Source organism: Rhipicephalus sanguineus, chromosome 7 (genome assembly GCF_013339695.2).
Source record: "Rhipicephalus sanguineus isolate Rsan-2018 chromosome 7, BIME_Rsan_1.4, whole genome shotgun sequence".
Classification (NCBI taxonomy): domain Eukaryota; kingdom Metazoa; phylum Arthropoda; class Arachnida; order Ixodida; family Ixodidae; genus Rhipicephalus; species Rhipicephalus sanguineus.
Window position 1 is genome coordinate 158,897,375 of NC_051182.1, and position 25,851 is coordinate 158,923,225.

At 48.7% G+C, this 25,851-nt stretch overlaps 1 protein-coding gene across 2 annotated transcripts; it reads right to left on the reverse strand.

The window, feature by feature from the left end:
- Positions 1-5,009: 5,009 nt before the first annotated feature.
- Positions 5,010-18,350, reverse strand: LOC119401001 (uncharacterized). Of its 2 annotated transcripts, XM_037667858.2 has the most exons (7): positions 18,125-18,350; positions 15,344-15,494; positions 13,992-14,104; positions 13,101-13,251; positions 10,662-10,829; positions 6,014-6,145; positions 5,013-5,460 (listed from the first exon to the last, which is right to left on the reverse strand). In XM_037667858.2, exons 1-7 carry the CDS (start codon positions 18,319-18,321, stop codon positions 5,254-5,256), a joined length of 1,119 nt encoding a protein of 372 aa, XP_037523786.1. In that variant the 5' UTR covers positions 18,322-18,350; the 3' UTR covers positions 5,013-5,253. The 2 variants fall into 2 exon arrangements, with proteins under 2 accessions (XP_037523787.1, XP_037523786.1); XM_037667859.2 differs by lacking the exon at positions 6,014-6,145 and having other exon boundaries at positions 5,010-5,460.
- Between the last annotated feature and the right edge of the window lie 7,501 nt (positions 18,351-25,851).

The window sequence follows — 25,851 nt, forward strand, 5'->3', positions numbered from 1 at the left end:
TCTTCAGATATGCAGGCTCAGGTTGCAGCTGTTGTCCGTCCCTTTTGGCGTCGCTGCATTCGACATAGACTACGAAGACTTCAGCGGCGTTTGCTCTTGGAGGGACAATCACGAGCCGTTCGCGAGGCTTGTCATCTTGCAAGAGCTGCTGGAATACTTCGAGGAAATATTCCGTAAATCGGCATATTTGGATAACTGCCTGTTAATAGAGCAGTAAATATGCAGTGCCGTGACCACCATTCTGCCCGTAATCGCTTCTGACGAGACATTGGAACATCAATAAACGTTTGGTGCTCGCTTGACGAGATAACTGCTGTTAGTAATCTTTCGAGAAACGCTCAAGTTTCATCTCTTTAGGATTCAAGCGAATAGGTTGTTAGCCACAACTGAGTCACTGATGAATCCTTCTGACATCATAAGCATATGAACAAATCTGAAACTAGTTTATCGCAATGAACGTAGCAAGGGAGATGGATCGCCGCACTCGTATTTGGTTATACACATTCTCATGAAGCCAATAGATAGAAGCCAAGGAAGGCATAGGGGTCGTTATTTGCACATGGAAGTGGGGAAATTCTGATATAAAGAAAAATTGGGGGCAACCCTGATCCTTGACATCGGTGCCTGACAGTGACACTTCGCACGTCGGCACTTATATACGCTAGTGTATTCCTTGTTGTATTCCCTGGTGTACTCTGGTGTATTCCTTAATTTGTGTTTGGTCGCGCTGTCGAAGCAGACCTCTGAGGCCACGTACAAAGAAGCTCGTGGGTTAGATCTGCTCCGCGAGGTGCCGCAACGATACCAGCTTCTCACAAGAAAATCATCTGCACTTTCTATGAACTCATTCAATTTTCATTGTTATCCTGAGAAGCTGAGAGTTAATTGGCTCTTATCTTGAGTAAACTGCTGCTCCGATATCATATGTATTCAACATAACTATTCGGAAGACCGGAAGTTAGTGGTTCAGCGGAGGCGTTTGCACCGGAAGCGTTGCTCTGTGTTCGTGGAACTAAAAATTTTATTTAAAGTGCTCGAAAAAATCAACTCGTCGCCCATACCGACCCCACAACCTCCTGCGTGCAATTCTCAACTGCCATACAGCCGCGAATGTTCCCCTGATAAATTCCTTGGCTATTAAGGCGACGCCAGTGCTTGAAACTGCATTGGAAAAAAATTGGCGAAGCTTGCCCTAGGCCTCGCAAGGTTTGATAACGCGAAACTGGACGAAACTTGAAGATTAATTTGGTTGCTTCTGGGTTGTTTCTAGGCCTTAGCTAAGTGATGCAGGTTGTTTCTAGGTTGCTTATAGGTCGTTGCTAGGTTTTAGCTAGGCGATGCTAGGTTGTTTCTACGTTGATTCACAGCTCATAGAGGTTCGAGTTAAACTACAGACAGTGTTATGCCAGGGCTCCCAACCCAAACTTCCTTGCTTCGACAAGGCATCCAAGCTGGTAGAACGTCTGACGCAACCAGCGTCAACATCGACAGACTGTCTGATGCAACCAGCGTCAACACCAGCTGATGCAACGAGGCGGGAGTCTTACGCAATCCCCGGAAACTCCGGCGATGCGTCTGACGCAACCGACGGAAATTTCTCACGCAACGTGCGGCAAGCCCTCTCTCTCACCCGCGGATCCGGTTCGAGCCAGCGACCAACGGCGGTTCCTGATTGGAGGCTTCGAACTACTGGCTGATGCAAGGGGTCGGCCAGGGCTATAAAAGAACCAAGCTGCGCGGAGAGAGAGAGCGAGCGAAGAAATCCCAGGTCGTCGTTGCACCTCTGTGCGAGCCCCATAAGCTGTCGGCCCCAGCGCCGAATATGTAACGCCTCTGTTTATATGCATATAAATCTGCCTTAACTCACCGTCGCCTTGATCGCTCCGTCTATCAGCTCTGCGCAGAAGCAGTCGCAAGCTGAGACACCTGTTACCCAACAACAGTCACAGACACGACACGTACGTGCAAACTCCGGAGACAGAACCTCGCGCTGAAACCAAGCGTTCGCACCTCTTATAGATCTACGGGCTGCCTATTCTAGTTGTAGCTAGGCAGAACGCGGTTGTAGCTAGGTTGAACTCGGTAGAACTTGGGTATATCGAGGTTAAATTTGGTGTGGGTTGCAATGGCATAGGCAGAAATTTTTTTCAGGGGGGGGGGGGGGGGGGCACGCCCTTGATCTGACGTGGGGTCCGGGAAGGTAAGTGTTGTCGAGTGTCCGTGCTCTGTAACACATCTCAGAGAGAAAATTCGGGGGGGGGGGGGGAGGGCACGGGTCCAGTGTGCCCCCCTCCCCCTGGCTACGCCACTGGTGGCTAGGTTGAACTTCGTATTAGCTAGGTTCGGCCGGGGCTCGGCCGGAACACATACCCGTTTATGATGACAATTTTCCGATATGCTGCACAGTGGCACATACCCGTTTGATGACGATAGTGTTGTTCTTCCTTTTTAGCGGACCAGTTGTGAGTAGTGGTACTTACCCAATTTCTGTGCCACATACCCGTTTATGATGACGATAGTTATCGCGTAGGCCGCACGGCACATACCCGTAGGCTGCACAAACGACGGCTAGCTTAATTAGCTTCGCAGTTAAAAGACCCTATACAGTAGCTATGTCGGGTGAGAGGTGACGTTGCGAAGTAACGTCAGCCCTCCCGTTAGGGTACAAACGTCAGCCTTATCAAAAGTAAGTGCGCTTTATGGTGCAGTCATGTGAATATCATGCGTAACTTTCGTTAATGTATTCCTCCGTAGTCGAGCAATGCTTCTATGTAGCTTGCTGAATCATATAAATATCAATGTAATGTTTATTAGACTGCTGTAAAAGCGGAGCCAACACTGGAACCACAGACGGCAATCTGATTTGACGCTTGTATCGTAGGGGTACATATGTAGTCTTTATTGTTTTCTTGTAAAATTAGATAGCGAGCATAACAACCATGATTGACGTTGCACCGACATTACGCCTGCACAGGCTGTTTTTCCAAAGCAGTTTATAGACCTGGCGTGGCTCTGTGGTAGAACACCTGCTTGCCACGCAGATTGCTTGGGTTCGATTCCTGCTGGGATCGTAATTTTCACTCTTTCCATTCGTCGGGTCAGCACTGCCGATGTCGGGTTTTCTTAGCGCTCTCGCATTTAAATTACTAGTGTCTGTTCTCGCCATTCCTGCGTAGATATATCACCTGTGGCGCATACCCGTACACCGCGGCCGGTGTTAAACGGGTATGTGCCGCACGTGTCTGGTGGAAAGGGTTTGACGACGTACGGGACAGGATTTTAACGTTATTCATGTCATGGCCCGACATTCGTATTCGTCAAATCCTTTTACACTCCCATGCCAATCTTGGTCTACACCAAGTTAAGGAGGCGATCGTGAGAGCACCCAGACGTAGGCGGCTAGATAGATAGATAGACAGATAGATAGAAACGCTCAAAGTACCAAAAGTTCGCTAAGAAATGCTTCCCATTAAATAACAGTTAGAGGACGATCGGGCTTGGCCTCAAGTGTAGAACGCGATTGCGTAATCGGGCCCTGTTCGCATCGCCTTCTCAATCGCTAGCCTGTTTCGCTTTTCAGCAAACGTCTCAACCCTGTTGCAAGCAAAGAGTTACACTGGCCGTTTAAAACTATCCTAGAATGCATATTGCAAGTAAAGTTGCCAAGTGCCAACTACGACATAATCCTACGTTTTGCGAATTCGCGAAGTACCCGCAATGCGTCCGCAAGGCAACACGCGAACCTACGCAGCTTCTCACTTTGTTGATGCTTTTGATCATGATGATTACTAAATATGCCTGAGCGCCTTTGAATGAGTGGGCCTTTAAACAACTTACTCGTTGTGCAATTCACACGTCTTGACGCTTAGCGCAATTCTACGTTCCGGCCACGCAATATTGCATGCGTTAAGGAAACCTCTCGCACTACGTGGCATTCGTATAGGGTTTTTTCTGAAACACTTCCAAGCCATGGCGTGGCTCTGGGGTACAACCGTAGCTTCCCACGCAGTAGGCTTGGGTTCGATTCCCACTCGAAGCAAATGTTCTCGTTATTTATTGATTTGCATCCATCTCGATTTTTCACTCATGCACTACGCCGATATTTCGCTCACAACGACGTCGACGCCGACACCGCGCTTTCTGCGAAACGAGCTCTTTAGTGCTCTCGCCGTAAACACAGGAAACGTCAAAGTAATGACGAATGCTCACCCTTTGTTTTGCCGAAAATAGATAGATAGATAGATAGATAGATAGATAGATAGATAGATAGATAGATAGATAGATAGATAGATAGATAGATAGATAGATAGATAGATAGATAGATAGATAGATAGATAGATAGATAGATAGATAGATAGATAGATAGATAGATAGATAGATAGATAGATAGATAGATAGATAGATAGATAGATAGATAGATAGATAGATAGATAGATAGATAGATAGATAGATAGATAGATAGATAGATAGATAGATAGATAGATAGATAGATAGATGCCGAAAGTTAGCCATTGTTTAGCCAACACAAGTAAATGACACCCAACAGTTAGCCAACCTTATAGAATGGTAGCCATAGTTCGCCGGTGTTGGTGAGTGTGCGAGAAACTGCGACAGACAGTGCAGGCAGCATGCCGGTAATTACGGTATCTACATTAGCAAGCCCAGGGGAGCCATTCTGGAACTGCCCATTTAGTGGACATGTCCACATCAACCTCATGTCGTCAGAGCGCGTTCAGTTGCTACAAGAAGCGGAAAGCCGTGAAGTAATCGAGCATGTGACGCGTAAAACCTCATTCGAGGGCTAGCGCAATCACACCATCAGAGTCAATTCACGGCCTCCGATATTAGCGCAGCCAATAGCAGACCTCGGTAGGCTGTGTTCGCTGCATTGAAGTACATTCCGCTCTCCTCGTTTCCGTCGAAAGTTGTGGAAGCTCCGTCGCGTCAAAATGGACGTTGCGGAAAAAAGGAAAATAGGGAGCGCTACTCGTCGAACGTTCAACGGTAGCCGAAATGGAAGGTCCACTGAATCGACAGTTCGACAATAGCTCCCCAGAAGTTGGGGCGAGTTAAATTAGGTCCGCCATTACCGTCCACGTCGTCGTGATCATCGTTTGCATCAACATACGACGTTACAGAGAGTGGACCAAGCAGGCTTAAAAGACATTGTTTGCAAGAAACGAGACGTGCGGCCATGGTTACTGCATTTGACCGTATTCCCCGACTAATCGCTGATGCACGGCACGCTGCTCTCTAGCCCTTCACGAAAGTTCTGCAGGCGGTCTCGTTGAAAGGCGCCGTCTCCTTGAAGTAATCCACTAAATTGCGCAGCGCCTTCAAGCGGCTGTAGGCGCCGAATGTGTTCAGCGTTCCGCATTTGTCGTCGTAGTCATCATAGTCGACGCCGTAGACCGCGATGCCGAACGGCACGTCGGTTCCTAGGGCTTTCACGCGGCACAACTGCGCATGAACAAGGAGGCGTTGTAAGAAGAATGAACCAATATCTCAATCACGTACGCGATTAAACTCGAAAAAATTCTGACGCGACCCTAATCCTAGACTTCGGTGTCTGGCAGTGGCACTTGCACGTCAGTGTTCGTGTTCTCGTGTACTTCTTGGGTTAAGTTCGTGTTTCGTCACACTGCCAAAGCGAATCTCGGAGGCCGCGTAGAAAGAGGCTCGTGGTTGAGATCTACTCCGCCAGGTGCCGCAACGATCCCAGCTCATCGCAAAAAAAAAACCGTTTGCTCTTTCAACAAACTCAATCAACGAATCAGTATCAATTATTCTGACAGTTAATTGGCCCTTATATCAAGTTATGCTCCGATGTCACATGCCTCGGTGTTGCGGCACGCCGCAGTCTGAAGGTATGCGCTTGTTTAAAACCTTATTATAGATTACTCACATTGCACAGAGCGCTTACATTGGCGTGGCAATGATTCGAAGTATATACGCTGCACCCTCAGTATCCCTTATACCTTGTGTGACACTGCTAAAGGATGGTGTTTCGCACCTTTTCAGCAAAAGCCTTTTCGTTGTCGTAGGTAAATGTGCGCTCCATGCTGGCGATGTAGGTAATCATGGCGTGGTGCTTGGTCGAATAATTCAAGTGAGCCACGAGCCGATCGCCTACAATGGGGCACACCTGGAGAGAGGAAGAGCGAAAGGATGACTTCGAGTGGTTGGAGAAAAAAAAACTGGATTCTTTTAGTAGAATTAAGCAATAGTAACGCATTACTAACCAGTGCTAGCTAACGTTAGCAAGTGATGGTTTCTGCGTCCAGGGCTTATCACTCCTGGATTAAAACTCGAAGTAATTTCGTAATAGAAATCGTTTTATGGTATACATTCCTTGATTCATGGTATACATTCCTTCACTTATAGATTTCCTGCAATTCTGGCACTAAAGATGGTTTTTTTAGACAAACCAAGATGCTGCATCTGAAGAACCGGTTCACTTCCCACGTAGAATGTCTTAATTAAAGAAAGACGCAGCTTCGCTGCGAGGGCGAAGCAATGAATGTGATGGCAACAAATTGGAAGGTTATACGAAGAAAGGCTAGCAGCTCCCTCTTTTCGCAAACACCGCAGCTGCAGCGAGCGAAGTGACCTTCGTTCGGTCTATGACTTCAACTCAAACTTTGCGATGAAAGCGGAACACGTACAAACCTCACCCCTATCAAGATATAAGCGCGCGAGTACGGGTGACCACGCCCAGTAGGTCAAAGTACAGGGCGGAGGCGCGCATCGAAACTCTGGCGATAGCCGAGCGGGGCGATGACCTCTAAGGCGCCATCTCGCGCGTGATAGTGATAAACCTCTCCCACGCTGAAGCACCGCAGACCTGGCGTATACTCGTTGTGAGTAGCAGTTTGCTGTGTGGCGGAGTGCTTGAACTCGTCGTGCCGTGCAGCGAGGGATCGCAGGTTCGAATACCCGGTCGCGCGCTTCGAAAACATTTCTTTTGAAATATTTTTCTTGGGTTTTATACATATATACACACCCATGCATACACAAACGGAACGGCGAAAGGGAAGTCACAAACACGCCAAGAGTGTCCATATAATTCCTGTCGCAATAAAACTTTATGAAAGCAGTGTGCCGTACAGGCCCGTAGCCAGGGCGGGGGGGGGGCGCTAGTGCGCCCGAGCTCCCCCCCCCCCCGCCCAAAATATTCACGGAGGGGGGTGTTTTACCGAATATACATAATGAAATATGTGTTTTTATCAAAAAAGTCAGTTTCGCCGCAAGGGCGAAGCAACGAATGCGATAGCAATAAATTGAAATGTCACATGAAGAACCAGAAGCAGCTCGATACTTGCAGCGCGCCGCTGAAGCACAAAGAAGCGCACCCTAAAAGAACGCACAGGCATGCACAGGGTAAGCGTAAACTAACAACTGTCACACTTGTTACGTATGTGCTTGTGCAACGTGCTGCAAGTGTCGACAATGGAGAACCAGACGCTCTTAAATATTGCTTCTTTTAAACTGCGGCGCGTGGAGTGACCCCCTGCGTCTCCTTCCACACGGGGGCATCTGATGCAAGGTGTGCCCGGTGTTCTTTGTTTTCTTTTTTCCTTCCACATTATGAGTGGGTACAGAAAAGGGTCACTTTGTCGTGCGCTTCTCAAGGGCAGTATTCGAATTGAAAGAAAATTAGGAGCGCTGCGTCTGCAAGTGTCGACAATGGAGAATCAGACGCCCTTAGATATTTCTTTTTCTTTTAAATTGTGGCGCGTGGAGCCACCCCCTGCGTCTCCAGCCACACGGGGGCGTCTGATGCAAGGTGTGCCCGGTGTTCCTTTTTTTTTTTCCTTCCACATCACGACTGGGTACAGAAAAGGGTCACTTTGTCGTGAGCGTATCAAGGGCAGTTTTCAAACTGAAAGAAAATTAGAAGCGTTGCGTGATAGAAAACACGCTCACGCTCCTTCGAAATTTGCTTACCACCAGCGGTACACGGTGTATATAAATAGCTCGCCGTTATTTCGCCGGCGCATACATGGCGTGTGGTTGAGTTGTCTAATCCAGCGCGCTGGGGAGCGACAGGTCGCCCGTTCGATTCCGCGCGTCGGAAAGTTTTTCTGAATGATTTTTCTTTGTGTCATATATATATATATATATATATATATATATATATATATATATATATATATATATATATATATGTGTGTGTGTGTGTGTGTGTGTGTGTGTGTGTGTGTGTGTGTGTGTGACACATGAAGCCATGGCAGGAGAAGCCGACGAGGAAGAAGAGAGCGCGTGATATAGAATAAAAGTATGGCGTATGAGCCACGGCCCGTCTATCATTCATAACGTCACACAAGTCGACAGGATGAAGACCTGGCAGCCACTTCATCAGCCACGCATCATCAACGTTCCCAACAAGACGTCCTGACCACATACAGACCACCTGAGAAGATCATCGCTGCATACAGTGACCAGCTTCATGGCAGCATCATCGGCAGACCTCGACATCCCGAAGTACGCTGGATCGGCGGACGATGGACCTGTAGAGGACTGGTTCCACCTTTTCGAGGTCCACGCTACCGCTTCATCATGGTCAGACCGGGAGAGGGTCAAAAACTTCAACGACTACGTCACCGGTGAGGCCTTCCGCTTTTACCTCACGCACATCTTCCAAAACAACGAATCTTGGAAAAAAATCAAAGAAGAAATGATCATTCGATTTAAAGAGTACGATGAAGACTTGTCCATAACCCACCAGCTGGAGGCTTTTCAACTCGCTCATCACAGTAACGAGAACTCTTCACGCAGCAAGCACATTTGCCAAACAAGACCTCATGTGAGAAAATTGTCGACGATTGTACCATATTATGAATCTTCCGAATATTCCTCGCACATGCGAACACCGAATAGGAATTTACAATTCCAAGCAGACAAGGTAAAGCATCTGCTGGCCGAAAGGCATCGAGACCCTTTTCCCAAAAGACCGAACCTACCGCCAGGTTTCCCATCGGCAAAGAAATCGGAAGTTTCTACCTGTTCACTGCACCATAGGACTCCAGGCGTTATTGAACCACCCAATGCAGCTGATTCGTCGCATCGCATACGTGCCGCACCACCTGGTTTTGCATCAAGTGGCGCTTCAGTTGCTCATAACGCTCATAGCACGCTTTCGTACCTACATTCGCAATCGAAACCTGGTGATGCCATGGCTACTGCTGTAGCGTCCAGTGATCACTCACCTGAGAGCCAAAGCAATACAGAAGTTTCGAATTCACTAAACCCTGCGCGCTGCGAACTGATTGAAACATCCGCAATGAACGACATCTCAGAACACCCTGGGAAGGTTGCTGATTCTGGCACGCTACTTTCATCGCCAGACAAGACTTACAGTAGACCACCGAGTACCGACTGTTTGCTGATCACATCAACTTGCAAAGAAAACCAGACTCGTTTTAATCCAAGAAGCCCACCTCATCCAGTCCCGCAACAACAACAGCAATGCCAAAAGAAGAAACTAGAAGAACCCCAGAGACTACAACGGCTACTCGAACAAGGACAACGACGAACTGAAACTACATCTAAAGAACACTTGCGGCACAAAGAAGTTCGCCAGAAGAGACACCAACGAAACCGACAACAATTTCAACATCTGAGACACCTCCGCATTAAGGAGCGTCATCAAGGATGCTTTCCATGCCACAGATCAAGGCAACTGCGACAAAACTACAGGCAACGACGAAAGAAGCAAGAAACCACCCCATGCCCTCGTCAAGAACACAGACACCACTCCATCAGCTTCGGTCAACAAACACGCAAACGAGAGTCAAACAGCGTGTACAAGCCACGACAAAGACCCCAACGCCTACGACATCTGACCTGCCGATGCTACAAGGTCTCCCAGCCGTTTTCGTTTTTCATGGGAGCTCAAGCCGTGTTTTCCTCAGCATGCAGGCGCCGGGGAAGCCCATGTCATCTGCTGTGGAACAGCCAGCCACGCCCACCAGAGCTGTGCTGGACATCACCGGACTGCTGAACCGTGTTCTAGCGAGGTCGTTGAACTCATTAGGGACATGGAACTATTGGCCTGATTTTCTTGTATAAGACTCCTCGTTCACTTTTGTTAGTACCTCGCGCACTCTTTCGGGGGGAGGGGGAATCGTGTGACACATGAAGCCATGGCAGGAGAAGCCGACGAGGAAGAAGAGAGCGCGTGATATAGAATAAAAGTATGGCGTATGAGCCACGGCCCGTCTATCATTCATAACGTCACACACACACATATATATATATATATATATATATATATATATATATATATATATATATATATGTGTGTGTGTGTGTGTGTGTGTGTGTGTGTGTGTGACGTTATGAATGATAGACGGGCCGTGGCTCATACGCCATATATATATATATATATATATATATATATATATATATATATATATATATATATATATCCGGGGCATGACGGCGATGGCAAAACTCAGCCGAGAGTGTCCATATAATTGCTATCGCAATAAAAATGAAAGGCTTCAGCAAGTGCCCTCTTCCCCCTTCCGAAAAAAATTCCTGGCTACGGTCCTGGTGCCATGCCCATCTTGGTGTCCTAGCATCTTAGTGAAAACAATTTCACGACAGTGGCAAGTTTCATTCAGATATTTCTGACCATGTGCGTTATGCTCGCTTACTTCGGTGTAGCTGCCGGACGGGATGGCTTCAGGCGAGCAGGGGTCGTAGAAGCTCACGTTCGCGGAACTCAAAGGATGTGTCCAACTTCCCTTCAGCGTAACGGATACGACGCCTATGGTGGCCGTGCCTTGGGAGTAGAGGTAGCGCAGTTGGTACATGGGCGTCGACTGCACAGTGCGTGAATCCTTATGTTAATAACTGTTACATGCATACATTACATACCACCTTCCCAACGCCTGCAGAGCAGCAAAATTATCGTTTTAAAGGAACCTTGTAAGGTTTTTGAGATTTTGTCAGCATTTAGGCTACAGCATCAAATCATTCGCACCATAAATTAAGCGACGCGCCGTGGCTCAAAGCAGCTACGAGCAGTTATATGTATACCTTCATTCGCATTACGGTCTTGCCTCCTCAACTCATCGAACACCCAGCCGTCCCTGGCGATGGCAGCGCACTCGATAGGTTGAGCTCCACGAGCGTGCCCGATGGTACGCCGTCGGTCAACAACGAAGAAGCATGCAAAGAAACTCGGGAAATACGGTTGTGTCTTCAGGAGGGAAAGTTACAACCACAGACGCGTGGATCCTGGCGTCGATCGGATAGCGAGAGCCCGACGCTCACTGCAGCGAAGAGCTGAAGCGACACCGCTCATCCGACGTCTTATGAGCCTTACATGATGCCGCAGCTTTATAAGTCACCAATCGCTAACTTTGCGGCACGCAACTCAGCTAGGGCAATGCATGTTGTCTGAGAAAATAAACTTCGTGATAACACTGTCGTGCAGCTGACGCCAACACGGAGCGCGTTGTACCACAGACAGGCGACGCTCACTGCCCACCGGTGAATCAGTGACGTGGGCTGGACATGTACAATTAGATCGCTCGCCGATGCTACGTATCATGGAACAATGCTACGTCGAATGGACGCTGGGAGTTGAAAACTGTTTTGGCTGAGCCGCTGCGATCTGTAGCGGTTCACATGTTTAAATCTATGAAAGAAATTACACAGTTGACGCATAGAGCGTAAATAGGCCTGCAAATGATTCTTTGGACTTGCTTCACCGGCTCAGTCTGTTTATACGAAATCATGAAAAGCGTTTCAGATTGCAAAAATCTAATAGCATGGAGGTTAGTTTCCTTTAAACCTTTTTTCAGCACCCCAATTTCCTCAATCTAAGATATGTTGGCATTGTCGTTCCTATCAACCGCCACACGTCGATACGTACACTCCGTGTGTGTGCACATGCGGAGCGCGCTTAGCCTTCAACATGGCGGAAATGCGAACAGCGGCCGCTAGATGGCAGCAGATTTTGCATAAGGTCTATTATGACATCTTCCCAAGCTCGTTATCTTTCAGGTGCGCAAGAGCAGCGTCGGCGTTTAGAACTAATTTTCAGAAGTACCATACCACTGAAATGCAAGATTATAATAGGATTGTCCGACGATCTATAGTCAAGTGCAATTTGAGAAGGCAGCGGAATTTCTACATGAAAGGCAGATGCACACAAGATCGCACAAATGGGCATGCGCTCTAGACTGACGTCTTAAGCCGCACGGTTGTTGGTGACCCCGCCGTCGGAGATCATCGCCGAGCACTACATGAGCGGGGCTATCTTAACAGCGGAGTTGGTCACGTTTTTCGTTAAGCGGTGCTTTGCGGACTGAAAACTGCGCATAGCTTTCACCTCACTAAGGGATACCAAGATAAGCTTACCCAAGCCTATGCCTGTCCATGACGTCACCTCGCAAAGCCAAGTTAAGCTTAGCGAAGACTACTTAAGCCTGCCAATTTAAGCATAGTGGAAGGTAACTACGCCTAATTCATTTGTCACACATAATTAAGACTAATTAAGCCTGATTAAATATATTTAAGACCAATTATGCATAAGTCAAGCCTGAATAAGCTACTCCTAGTTATGCCTCTTTAAGTTCTATTAAGCCTACTTCAGCTAAGCCTAAATAAGCCTTGTGTTAAGCTTAGTTAAGACTCAGTCCTTTTTTGCCTAATTGAGCTAAACTATGCCTAATTAGGCCTAATTATGTAGGAGATAAAGAGAAGGAAAAACATAGCAAAGTCATACTTAGTATTGTGTAGCAAGGGGTGAGAAAGGGAAGTGATGGTGAGGAGGACGGAAGAGAGGAGGACAAGGTCACCAGCGCCGCTGTTTCCAGTCTTCGCACCACAAAAGTGTGGCATGCCCCAATTTTTCTTCGACCAAGGGACGACGTCATCTGATGACGCCATCATGTGGTGTCACGTTATGTGACGTCACATTCCAGTCACAATGACGCCACAATCTTTGGCGACCTGTGACGTCATGATGACGTCCTCACGTGGCGGTTTCTTATGCATCGTTCGATTTGATGCCGACAGCGACTTTACACGTTTGATAAAGCACCTAAGGCGTTCGCCTTGAAAAGAAAGAAGTGTGTGCCAACCACGTCAAAGCCGTAGTTTAGAAGGATGTCTTGAGGCGGAACGTCATCCGGGTGCCGTGTTGGTGGCACGATGGTGCAGGTGCTGGGCTTGTCGTCGCCGTGTCGGTAGTGACCGATCGAGATGACCAGGTGTGGAGTGAAGCTGACCTCACTGTTTCGGAATGAAACAATAGTAGAATCAATTGGTAAACAACTCTAGGATCAGATCGAGATTTGATGGCGACAATGCGGCGCTTTGCATCGCGCCTCGCCATTACCTTGGAATCCCTAGCCCTTTTTCCGTCACTTAACCTCCGGATTGAGCCTAACTTCCGGCATGTCCATCTCTGTACGCCACATGACTTCCGGGCACCCGTTTTTGTGTCCACGTCTTCATTTGACTTTGCGTTTGCACATGCGAATGTTATAAACGGCTCTTGCTTACGACTACCTGTTATAGACGATTCTACGTAAGACAGACGGGCGCCACCTTGGGCTTAATGTTAAACGAATGTTTTCTTATTCTTGTATATAGTGACGTGAAAAACTCGCAGGTTCCCTTACTCATTCGCCTAAGACGACTCGAAGGCAAAAGCCATCGTTCTCTTCTCAGTAGATGTATTGACTCCCCCCCCCCCCCCCCCATCTCTCGAAAAGCTTTCTGTACCTAATGCGGTTTTGCACTGCCTACACGACAGGCGGCATTAGAAGCTTTCTGCAACATGCCTAGTTTTGCACTGCGCACATAGGACTGGGGTGCTTTTATCGTAACACTTAAGTGTGAAGGACAAACCGAGCGCCCTTTATACAGCCATAAAAGTGTCTATATGTGCAGCCTTCTCTAAGATCGAGCGCAGAAGAAATCTATTATAAACCCCCTGAAGGGTGTTACCAGCCTGGTTTAACCCTGACCTGAAGTCCTCGACGAAGCTGATAGCCCAAGCAATCTCCGGATGCGGAACAGCTATTGCCGTGATTACAGTCTGACCGCGGCTCCTTTGAGTGTCCAGCAGCTCGTTTATAGTCTGAGTGCATAAAAAGAAAAGAAAAACGGCGAAGTCGACGTAAGCAAATTATTACAAGGCAAAGCGGCGAAACAGAAAAGTGCGAATCACTGTACGTGGTGACCACAAAATGGCGGCCGTGGCGCTCACCGCATCAGCGCTCACTTTAGTTTAGCGATTCCATTTCCGATGCGAACGCCTTTTCGCGCTTTTCGAATTTCGTTGGTGGTCGCAGATGGCGTCCCTGAATACGCTACCAAGTTAATCAGAGTTCACTCAGGATGTCCAGCTCCTGGCTGTCTAGAGGGCCCTTGAAAGAGCGTAGTGGCACGGCCTCTCTGTTCCGACATGGGACTGGTCAACGGCTGGGTAGGGACTAACCTAGTAGGCCGTGTGCCTTGCTTCTAAGGACCTCAGTAAAACTGTTCATCAGCAACGGCTCCTATCCTATAACACAATGCCTGGAACGTGAGCCGAGAACACGCTGCCTTTTCTTAATCTGTTCTCTCCCGCTTTTCGGTACAGTGACCAGCGCCTCTCGCGACGTTCCCTTGCAAGCACACATATCTCACTGCCAACGTCCTACACGGTGGACATCGTTCTCCCACGGCGCCTGGTCGTATTTCGCGTCAGGAGGTGTGGCCTCCGCGATTCGTTCCGGCAACAGTCTCTCTATGATAAATGCAGCGACGTTTCAGGCTTAGAGGAGGCGTTGGTTGAGCATAGGTCCCCATTTTCGTTCCAGCGAAGTCGCCCTGGGGAGCGAGCCAAACTTACCATGCTGGCACAAGTTAATAACTGGCAATAATTGTTGGTTTAACGTCCCAAAACTGCGATATGATTCTGAGAGACGCCGTAGTGGAGGCCTCCGGCAATTTCGATCCCCTGGGGTTCTTTAACGTGCACCAAGTCTAAGCATACGGGCCTCAAATATTTTCGCCTCCATCGAAAATGCGGCCGCCGCGGTCGGGATTTCATCCCGCGACCTGCGGGTCAGCAGTCGAGCGCCCTAACCACTGGACCACCGTGGACTGGCACAAGTGTGATGCCCCTCGTGTGTTGGTATCTTGGCGCCCCCACTCGATTCGTTTTGTGGCTTGCAATACGAAACCGTGCTTTTACGTGTGTCAGTGGCCGAATTCCTCAATCCGAAGTTCATACTGGCGAGTGTCCAATACGGAATCTTATCTTAAGTGCAGTAATGGCCGCTTCCGCCTCATCTCGAACATGCACTACCGAAAGTGCGATACGAAGTTGTACCTTCAGTGTTTCGATGGCCGATTGCGTGTGATATCGAGTCGGCTGTATGGGAGTGTCGAGAATTCCGGCATGGAAAATGCCGTGGCTCCAAAAAGGTGCGAGTGGGCTAGGGTCCTTCACTTTCAGATCTTCCTCCGCCCTCGCCAGGAAGCTGCAAAAAAACGCGATCATGGAAACGCGGGTTAGGAATTCAATTTTCTCGAAGTCGAAATTTTCCTGAAATGCGCAATTCCTGATATAGACCGTATGCGTTGTCATGGAGATCGCTCTTTAGTCCGCTAACACGAAATACTTCGATGAAGCGCCCATAACAGGTGTACTGCTTCCTAATAATGTTTGCATAGTCGGTAAAACGGATTCGTATGCTTTAGTTCAGTTCGCAATGGGCAAGGATGGGCGCGTGGCCTAGCGGTCAAGGCACTCGCTTTCCGACCAGGGGACCCGGGTTTAAATTCCAGCCCTGAAAAAAAGATTTAATTTCATTTATAAGTTCTTTGGCGTGGGTGACGACGGCTTTTGTAGTGGAGGATGGGCTTTTAGAACAGCAGATTTACAGGTCAATATATTCAAGCTTCTCTTGGACAATTGAGCTTAATATGGGCTTATAATGATTCATTTGGTCTCTTAATGAACGAGGCATCAGTAAGTGCAATGTAATGCTACAGTTGTGAGCATGATAGGACGTGATCATCGTTTTATATCATCACTAAGAACAGCTTTTCTCTGACTTGACTTTTTTACCTGACTCGTGTCCATCAGTTCCTGGATTTATATTCGACTCCTCTAATATTATTTCTCCCGCATACGTCTTGTGGGTAAGCGCGGTTGTGTTCTGTGAAGTCGATAGATTTTTACTTGTTTTCTTCTTTAACTAGTTTGCCCTACGTCAAAAATACACTTTACAGAAAATTGCGCAATTGCGTTTCCTTAACAAATTCTAGAACGCTCGTAGGATGCGGACCGCATATGCACTGCTAAGTCAGGCGGCCTGGTGTGCTGAAGTCCCGCACGCCATAGGTGTCGTCGACAAGCCGCTTGTAGCCCAGGACCGGCAAGCTTAACTCGAACGCTCCGCAGCGTCGCCTGGACTGGTTCGACTGATGCTAGCCGCGAAGCGCTGGGCGCTGTTGCCAAGATAATACCCGAGTATATTTGAATAGTAAGTAACTTGGCAGCATTGGTAACGTCTCGGCAACAGAACCCAAACCTACGCGGCGCTGGCGTCAATCAAACCGTTTCTGGACACTCTGCGGAGCGTTCGAGTTAAGGTTGCTGACGACTGTACATAAAAGGTGGTTCAGGTCTGCTTCCCGCACTGGCGCAGAACAAAATGGGCAGCTCGCAGCTGTCTCGGTGCACCCCCACTTGTCGTGGCTTGAAGGCAGCCGCATTCACGTGAACTTTTCGGAGCGATACCTCTTCTTGACGAGGAAGACCATTCGGGAGGCCATGACAACGCGGGGGCCCGCGTGGTGCGCCGAAGATATTCTTTGTGAATGCCCACAGTGTCAGAGGGGGACAGTAGGAACACAGGTAAGCGTTTACGAAGGAGCCATTTTTTTTTTTCGAAGAAAAAATGTACCGATTGCTGAAAGTAGCCTTTGCTACAACGTCCCTCGTTTACGTTACATGAAGCGTGTAACTTTGGCGACAGAGTGAAACTAAGCGGTCAGCGTTATAGGCTGTTCATGCACCCTAATTATCTCTCAAGGCAATTGCATGAGAGCCAGAGTTACTGCGGATGTCTTTAACAGCGGAACAGTTTAAGCATCGCAAACCTCCGGGATCGTGCGCGCAAAATTAGTCGGGTATAAGCCACAGACAGCGGGTATGAGCCACGCTGCTCCTGGCATGGCATAGCATAGCATAGCTATGCATAGTACAGTATGTAAACGGGTGGTGGAAAAGGGAAGTGGGGATGAGGACCTACGATAGGGTGCGTATGAGGGAGAGAGGAGGAAGTAGCTCAGAGACTCTGAGGTAGCGTCTCTGAGCTACTTCAGCGTCGCAAGGGCTTGTACACTCCCGGCCTACGGGATGGTGCAAAGTTCCTAGCGCGCCGCTTAGCGCGGCCATAGTATAAGGAAACGGCCGTTGGTTCCCTACATTAGGTTGCCTAGGTCTCTTTAAAGGGACATTATGTCCCCTTCCTCTATTGCGTGGCTTAACGGACGATCTTTTCTTCTCTGTTGCGCGACCTCGCGGGCAAAGCAAGTAAGCTCGTAGCCAATTTATAAACAATTACCACGTGTCCTCTTCGCTATGGTCACGCCGGGATTTGGGCGTAATTATGTACCTCTCAATATTAGAGGTATGCACACCTCATTGTTACATACACCTCTGGTCAGAAGTCAGTCTTGTGAAATATCAAGCTCTCTTTGTGAACCTGTCTTGGTTTATGTCACTGTGCTTCAGCGGCTGCTAATGCAGGCGACCACAGATTTCTACTGATCATCATCCCTCTCATCATAAGGCGCGCGCGAGTGAGCAGTTTTCCTGCCGTCGCGACGCACTCCCCCATCCGGGACCCACCTTGCCCCCCGCACCCTCAATAGGCTTTCCACGGGACAAAAAATGGGCGGCGCGTTTCCTCCCCGTTTGAGCCGCGATCGACGGCGGCCGTGGCACGCTTTCACTCGCACATATAGAAGCGCGGAGAAGCGTTATAATTTGGACTTTATATTGACCCTCACACGGCGACGGCAAAACTTCGCCTGAAGTGTCCCATATAACTACTATCGCAATAGAAGGGTGGCACTGATATGACCCTGGTCCGCTCACTCGAAAGCGAAGCCGATGCCGAGCGTCGTTCGTCGGTAGCCGGGATGGTTGTTGATGAAAGCGTTCAGGCTTTCAGTGTAGGTGGTCTGGTCCGGAAGCAGGTTGTGGTTGCCTTCCTTGTACAATGAGTCGTAGAAGATGTAGTCACACACTTTGTCCGGCGGGAACTCGTGAACGGAGGTCAGCCTCTCGCCCATTATGCACACCAGGGGCTGGCTGCCAACTGCACCACCGTAGCCAGTTGGCAATTACAAACTCGGATGCCATCCATTCTTAGGGTGAAGACGGCTCAGCGTCGCAAAGCTCCGCGGAGCGCCAGAGCATCTGGCGCGGCCTCGCGACGAAGCGAAGCGGCGCCGTCGCACAAGGACCCGCAGGAGCTGCTTCGCGCCGCCTGCTACAGCGCTGGTAGCGCACTACTCTTGCTTTGCAGTAGTACAGCAGCAGCGGCGCGTTCCTGTGCGCCTGCGCCACATTGCTTCGATGCGCGGCCGCGCCGGATGGGCTGGCGCTCCGCGGTGCGCTACCATTACACTACCACGCTGAGCCACGTTCACCCCGCGCGAATACATTGCACATGAATGCATCTGTGACATGAATAGATTGCAGAAGTCTTATTTAGTATTTAGCCACAGCCTGAATAAAATTGTCTGAAACTTTATAGGTTAAGCCTCTGGTTCCCTCTGAAAAAAAGGCAGTTTATTTTTACCGATAGAGAATTTTGTTGGCTTGAGATGGCACCGCCAAAGTCTATGACGTCACGCTTCGTTAGTGCCCGAACCACAAGACGGCGTTGCTACCGGTGGTGGCGTAGTCATAGGGGGTGTTTAAAATCCTCCTCTCGAAATTTTCAATGTTGCATGTGTGCATACTTATGCACGTACACATACAAACGCACACACAAAAATCCCTAAAGTATGGTCGAACCCACCCTCCCCCACTCCGAAAAACATTTCTGCCTACGCTCCTGGCTACCGGTATGATTTTTTTGCGCAATTTCTCGCTTACCAAGTGTCTCTTTGCGTTGAAAGAGATGCTTTTTGTTTTGTGAAATGAGACCGGCCAGCCGAACTGCATAAAATGATTAACTGGCTATGAATGAGATCGACTTGCCTTTTTCGGGTATGTACTCAGTGGTAGGAGGTGTGGTCGAGTGAAATGGCGCTGCAGTAGGGGGCCTCGTGGTAATGACAGGCGCTCGTGTGTTCTGTGTGGTGGTAGCCGGCTCGACAATGACCACACTCAAGGGAGGCATAGAAATTTCGGGAACCTCCTTCCCTGCTGTGGTGCCGAGGGACTCTCCTGTAACAACAAGATGCGCTCATTTCACTGCCCGAGGCATCCGAAGCAGCATCATGAGCGAAATATGCGGGAAGCAGTGTTCGAGAGTCCTCCATTGTAGGGTCAACTAAATGAAACAATGTAGCGACTTCCGGGATGCTAGTGTCCTCTAACAAAAAGATAACATGAAAAAAAAAAGCCGGGCGTAGCTTCCCCTAGTGGCGCAAGGCTAAACGCACTGGTCAGCTAATCGGTTCCTAGCTGGTCCTGGCTATAGGAGGTGATGCTAAGTTATGTGAACTGCCATTGTTGTTTAGCAGCAGCCTCTTCGGCTCGCCGTGTCGGGTCACATCGGCGTCGACGGTCACACTTCCCGCTTGGTGGTGCGACGCGATTCCCGGTAAGTGGCTTCTTCCTCGGCAGTGCAAATCTTCCTTGGCCTCCCCATGTCTGTCTCTGGCACGCTGTCGCTACGCGCCGGCTTATGTTGAACGGCGGAGCGCATGCGCAGTTGGCTGTGACGTCACGTATGGCATGACCCAGCGGGCGCGAGCATTGTCGAGGCGAGGGGGTGGAGCCGAGCCCACGTGCGCCGTGCGCATGTTCAGTAGTGCGAAGCTAATGGCGGAGTCGCGGTGACGTGGGCGCGAGCGAGGTCAGGCACAGCTGCGCCATGACGACGTCACGGCGCATGCACAGTAGGTTACAGCTGGCGCGGAGCTGTGTCTGGGTCGGGCTGAGCGTGTGTGAAGCTGGGCGCACCTGCGCCGGCTGTTGCTTGGCGACGCCAGGTTCCGTCAACGCTTCGCGGAGTTTTTCGTCCGTGGTGGACAGATAACGGCAGGCTTAAATAGCTGCGCTATTAAAAAATAGATAAGGCAAACACTACGGCCTTTATTTCGCGGGAGACAGGCTTCGACAGAGTGAAAATCATACGCACGCGTGGCATACGTAACAGACTCTACATTGAACGTCATCGACCATCCTCCAATGAGGAGAGCGCATCACCGCCGCTGTGGATTCCACTGTAAGCAATATGGAGAAAAAAAGAAAAGGTGAAGGAGCCCGGCCTCGCTACGAAACATGACAGGCTCATCATATAAAGTAAGGCCTACAGACACGGACACAAGAGGTGAGAACAAGACAATGCGTCTTTTTCATTCTGCTGTGATGCCCTCTGTCGTTTTGCTAGGAGCCAGGACAACCGGTATAGCCAGAAGGAAAGCCACCGAGGTAAAAAGCGTTTCGCGACATTGACGCCAAGGGAAGGGCGCATGCGCCATGGCATCATGAAAAAATGCGGATTCTTGTATTCTCGGTTTGTTCTCGCATTGGCCAGGAATCGACCACACTCCCTAGAGATCAGCAGAGCAGCACCCTGGCCGCTTAGCTTATACTACAGCGGGTCTCGTTACACAGTGAAAAAAAAAACGCTCACCGACGTTCCCCGCCAATACCACCATGCCGAGCACAATGCTCATTAGCATCAGGACAGCCGCGCTGACCATCGTTACGGTCATCCAACTGCTTGCCCCTCTGCGCCAGAAAGACAATAACAATGACAAGTGGTCATTAAGTGGTAAGTAAAAGAGAAACGCGTTACAATTAAGGCGAAATCTAAGGCGAAAGCCTTAGATGCCTCATCAAACGCAAAAATTGACCAGCGTCCCTCGCCGGCGGCATCAAGTAATTGACGAGTAATTGGATGAACGAAAGTTAGATGAACGAAAGCCGTAAGAAATTAGCCTACTCATTGTGTTAATTAGGACAAAATATTGGCACGACCAATGAGGGGCTCTCTTGTTACTCATGGAGCGACTTCCGGTCGACCACCCGACTTCCGGATTGTGCTAAATCCAAATTTGTTTTTCTAACTTCAATTAAATCATTAAAAATAACACCTGTACGAAATCGATTATTCTGGTTCATTTAACAGCTATATTGAATACATATGATACCGGAACATCAGCTTGCTTAGGATAAGGGCCAATTAGCTCTAAGGATATTTACAGAAAACTAACTGAATGAGTTCATCGAAAGAGCAGACGGTTTTCTTTTAAACAGCTGGGATCGTTGCACTACCTGGCGGAGCAGATATCAACCACGCGCATGGCCTCTGTGATCCCCTTCAGTAGTGCTACGAAAAACAAGGTTAACCCAATGAATACTCCGGGATTCTCAACGCCGAGGTGCGAGTACACCTACCAGACACCTAAGTGCAGGATTAGGGTCCACCTCCAGCTTTTGAATACTTCAGCTTACCCCAAAATGTTCTCAACTGGTACTAACACTATTTAGCTGCTCATGCAACCCCATAACGATGCCTACGTATTGCTCGGGTCACGAAAAATTGGTGTACTTACGACGTTTCCTGCTTAGTGTCTGTGAAAAAAGAAATCGCATAAAAAGCAAGGTTCAATATCTCGCGAGCGTTTAACAAACGATCAATCAATTTTATAGCACTAGAAGGAGTAGCGCTGCCGGTGCGCATGTTTTTTGTGGAGGATACCAGTATTATACATCAAAAGGTTTTGTCGTAGATAGGAGTAGAAGACTTGCAGTTAATAATCAAGTGACCCTGACTTCAGAAAAGGGGTCTTAAACAGGCGGCCCGACGGGTACATGACTGTATTCGGCCTAGATGTATTTCTTCCCTAATAAACAAGCAGCTCTCCGGCCGAGGACGATAGGTGAACACCTGCGATCGGCCACGAGGGTCTACTCGGCACAAGGTAATTCGGACGTTTGTTTTTTCGTCACAGCTAAGCATTACCAGGCGTCATGCCAGCGTGTTTATAACTTTAGCAGTTATCTCGCGTTCTTGAATGAATGAAGTTTTGTGACTGCTAAATGCTACTCGCATTATTTTATCGCCTTTTGCGATAAGTAACGCTTTGTTCAGGTAAGCTACACAGACGTAACTGGTCTCAGACATTTTTGTCGTGAGGCACCTATGCCGTCACAACATGCTGAAACGTAACCGTAAAGTAAAAACTGTATATTTCACATTTAAGCCATTCTGGCGATCAGTTTTGACGTTTTGACACGTTTCTCTAATCCTGATGCCAAATGCCCTTCAGGAACGACCCTTAAATAAGATATAAGAAATGCCTTCTTTCAACTGGTAACGTTAGCCGACGTTTTGCTCCCCCCGTTCCGACCTTCACAGTCCAGCCCTTGCGGGGCTAAATTTCATGACTGTGGTCCGCTAGCTGAGGTGAGTTTGAGATCCCTGCTCTAGAACATTCACAGGGCGTAACTTCCTGGCGACGTGTGTTTACAGAGCATGTAAACTTTCATTGCTGGTTTCATTATGATATGAGCACTACTGTTCAGTACTTCGTGGCCATTCGTGGGCAGCTACAGCTCACACTACTACAGCTCTTTCCCGACAAATATGGGAAAGCTCCTCGGGAAACGCCAGAAGCACGGCGAGTGGGACCAGAGGCGTACGCAGGGTTCTCTGCCCGGCTGTCTGAGCTAACTTGAAGTCTAGCAAAGAAACTGCAAGTGCAATGTTAGCTACTTACTGATATAAAAGAAAAGTTCTAAATTAAAGAAATAACGAGCGAAACCATTGTAGCGAAGAGTAACGCTATTAGTGGGGCCTCCTCTGAAGCGCCAGCTGGTGCGTCTGTCTGTACCGTGCATTGTTCGCGGACGCCGCTCGTTCGTTGAACTACCGGTCGACCCTTACGCGAGCGTCCAATAAACGTCCTTATACCATATATAATCAGCGAGGATTAATTATATATAGCGAGGAGCATCAGGGTATCGAAGAGAACCTATATTGTACATAGAATTGAAATCGCAGGCGTTGGTCTTTAACTAGGAACTAGTTAAACATGACAGGCTCATCATATAAAGTAAGGCCTACAGACACGGACACAAGAGGTGAGAACAAGACAATGCGTCTTTTTCATTCTGCTGTGATGCCCTCTGTCGTTTTGCTAGGAGCCAGGACAACCGGTATAGCCAGACCCTTACGCGAGCGTCCAATAAACGTCCTTATACCATATATAATCAGCGAGGATTAATTATATATAGCGAGGAGCATCAGGGTATCGAAGAGAACCTATATTGTACATAGAATTGAAATCGCAGGCGTTGGTCTTTAACTAGGAACTAAACTGGAAATTTATCATTGTCCGTGGCGTGCGTAAGTACAGCGGTGAGCATTCTTACGGTGAACACAGGAGCGTGTGGCCGACGGCACTGTCAGCGCCGCGTAACGGTCATCGCTTGAAACATTGCACATGCGCATCATGCGTTCTACGAAATCTTTTCATCGCGCGCACACAAGCGTATCCACAACAAGCGTCTTCATGACGTGGTGGGCGCGGTGGAAAGAGTGTATCGAAAAACACATGCTGCGCATGTGCAATGTTTCCAACGATGGCTGTTGCGCGGCGCTGACAGTGCCGTCAGCCATGCGCTCGCGTGTTCACCCTAACAGTGCCCACCGCTGTACGCTCGTGAACACACGTCAACAAGACTTGCGATAATTGTACAGCGACGCGTTGTTTCGCGTAACGTACCCTTGCGGACAGACACGTAGTCGTCCTGCTGATACTGTTGCGGCGCCTGTTCGTATGGAGCCTGAGCGTACGGAGTCTGTGCATATGGAGCCTGCGCGTAAGGTGGCGGCCCGTAAGGTGCCTGCCCATAAGGTGCCTGTGCGCTCGGCGCCTGTACGGTAGGCCTCCGCGCAGAATATGCCCGGTCGTAGGCAGCTGGATCATTCTGCATGACAGAGGTTGAGCTGTAGCCTGCAGATAAGATTCATGCTCAATATACTCATGCTCGTGCTCAGCAACAATAAAGAAAATGGCGGCAGAAACCCCATAACGATAACCGTCAAAGTTGGTACATGTCCATTCGTTGCATTAAAGAGATGTTAACTTCCGTTGCATCTTTAATTACATTGCGTCCAGTGCTACAGCTCCTGTCCAGACGTACAGTCGGCCACAAAGTGGTATAGATCAGGCGGGCGGGCGCCAAAATTGCTGTCTGCTCCGTCTAGTGGTGAGTCGTCTGCTGTCGGAACATTGCTCTGGCGGTTGCGCGGCCAGAGCTATGCTCTCTACGTCAGACACAGTAGATGGTGCGGCTTTGCTGCTACTCGTTAGTTATAAACGATTGGCTAAAGCAAGGTAATGAAAGGAAAAAGCAACAGTTACTAAGTCACAAAGAACCATGTGTACCAGCACCCGCCACGGTGGTCTAGTGGTTATGGCGCTTGACTGCAGACCCGAAGGTGGCGGGATCGAATGCCGGCCGCGGAGGCCACATTTCAACGGAGGCGAAAATGCTGGAGGCCCGTGTACTTTTATATAGGTGGTACAACACCTAACTACAGGTGGTACACCTAACTATAGCGCGTCCCCCTTAACCATATTTTGGGGTTTTTGTGACGTAGAAATATAACAATGATTTTACCTGTACCACTGCTCAGAGCAGCCCGTGACACACTAATCCCAGGGTGCGGCACGCAGGCAGCTTCTGATCAGAACACGTGGAATCTGCGCACACGCATGCGCAGTCACTTATGACGGGCTGTCGCATCGACATGCAGCGTTGGCGGAAACCCTGCAACGCGAGCATTATCACACATGCGGTCCCATTCATCTGTTTAACAGGTGCGTACAGTTTTCGGAATCGAAATGTCTGTTCCTGGTAAGGATCAGCCTTACGCACTGAGCAATGAGAGCAGTTTCGTCGAGGCGCACGACACAGAAAAACCGCACTCACCGATTTAGATGAAAATGTCGTCCGAGGAACAAAAGCAGCTGGCTCGAGAGGACGGATTCCGCGCGCCTCGAGACAATGGAGAAGATGATGATGACGATGGTTGCGATCTCCATCACGAGAATCGCCTTATTCTATTTGAAAAAAGCCACTTTTCCCTTTCAATGATTTTTTACTCAATGTTCCAATTTACTTTAACCGCCGGCTTCTTGGCCAATTCCCCCCCCCCCCCCCCCGTTGTGGGTGTGAGCCAAATGCAAGGAACAAGCAAGCAAACAAGCAACTATGACACAGTCCCCTCAGTAACTGCATTAGTTTCCTAAGCAAGGCACCGTCCGATTCATGGCCTATCCTCCGGAGTGGGTTGCGCAAGATACTGAGGAACCAACCAACCAACCAACCTTACACGAGCGGCAGTCTTAGGTACTTGTCGCAGCAAAATAACATAAATAATACAGGATCTATAGCGAAAACAAGAAACTCAAAAACATATTACATGCAATCCATATTCAAAGATAACGCCTAATCATTGATAGACCAGCTAATTAAAGTTCATCTTCAACACATCTCACAGAGAATTGTCGATGGGTGTACTTGCAATCAGTAATTCGTAACATAATGATGTAGAAGTTAAATTATATTCCATGAACCAGTAAACAAGATAGAAAACCATAAATGACCACAATAACCCACTACGG

Bases quoted from the DNA above. Each gene is read 5' to 3' on its own strand.
- LOC119401001 (XM_037667858.2), bottom strand. From the start codon at position 18,321: ATGGGCGAGAGGCTGACCTCCGTTCACGAGTTCCCGCCGGACAAAGTG. The intron at 14,105-15,343 runs GTACAACTTCGT...TTATGCACTCAG, and splicing joins CGGCCATCGAAACACTGAAG to ACTATAAACGAGCTGCTGGA. The intron at 6,146-10,661 runs GTAAGCGAGCAT...TCCTCTCTCCAG, and splicing joins CGTCCGGCAGCTACACCGAA to GTGTGCCCCATTGTAGGCGA.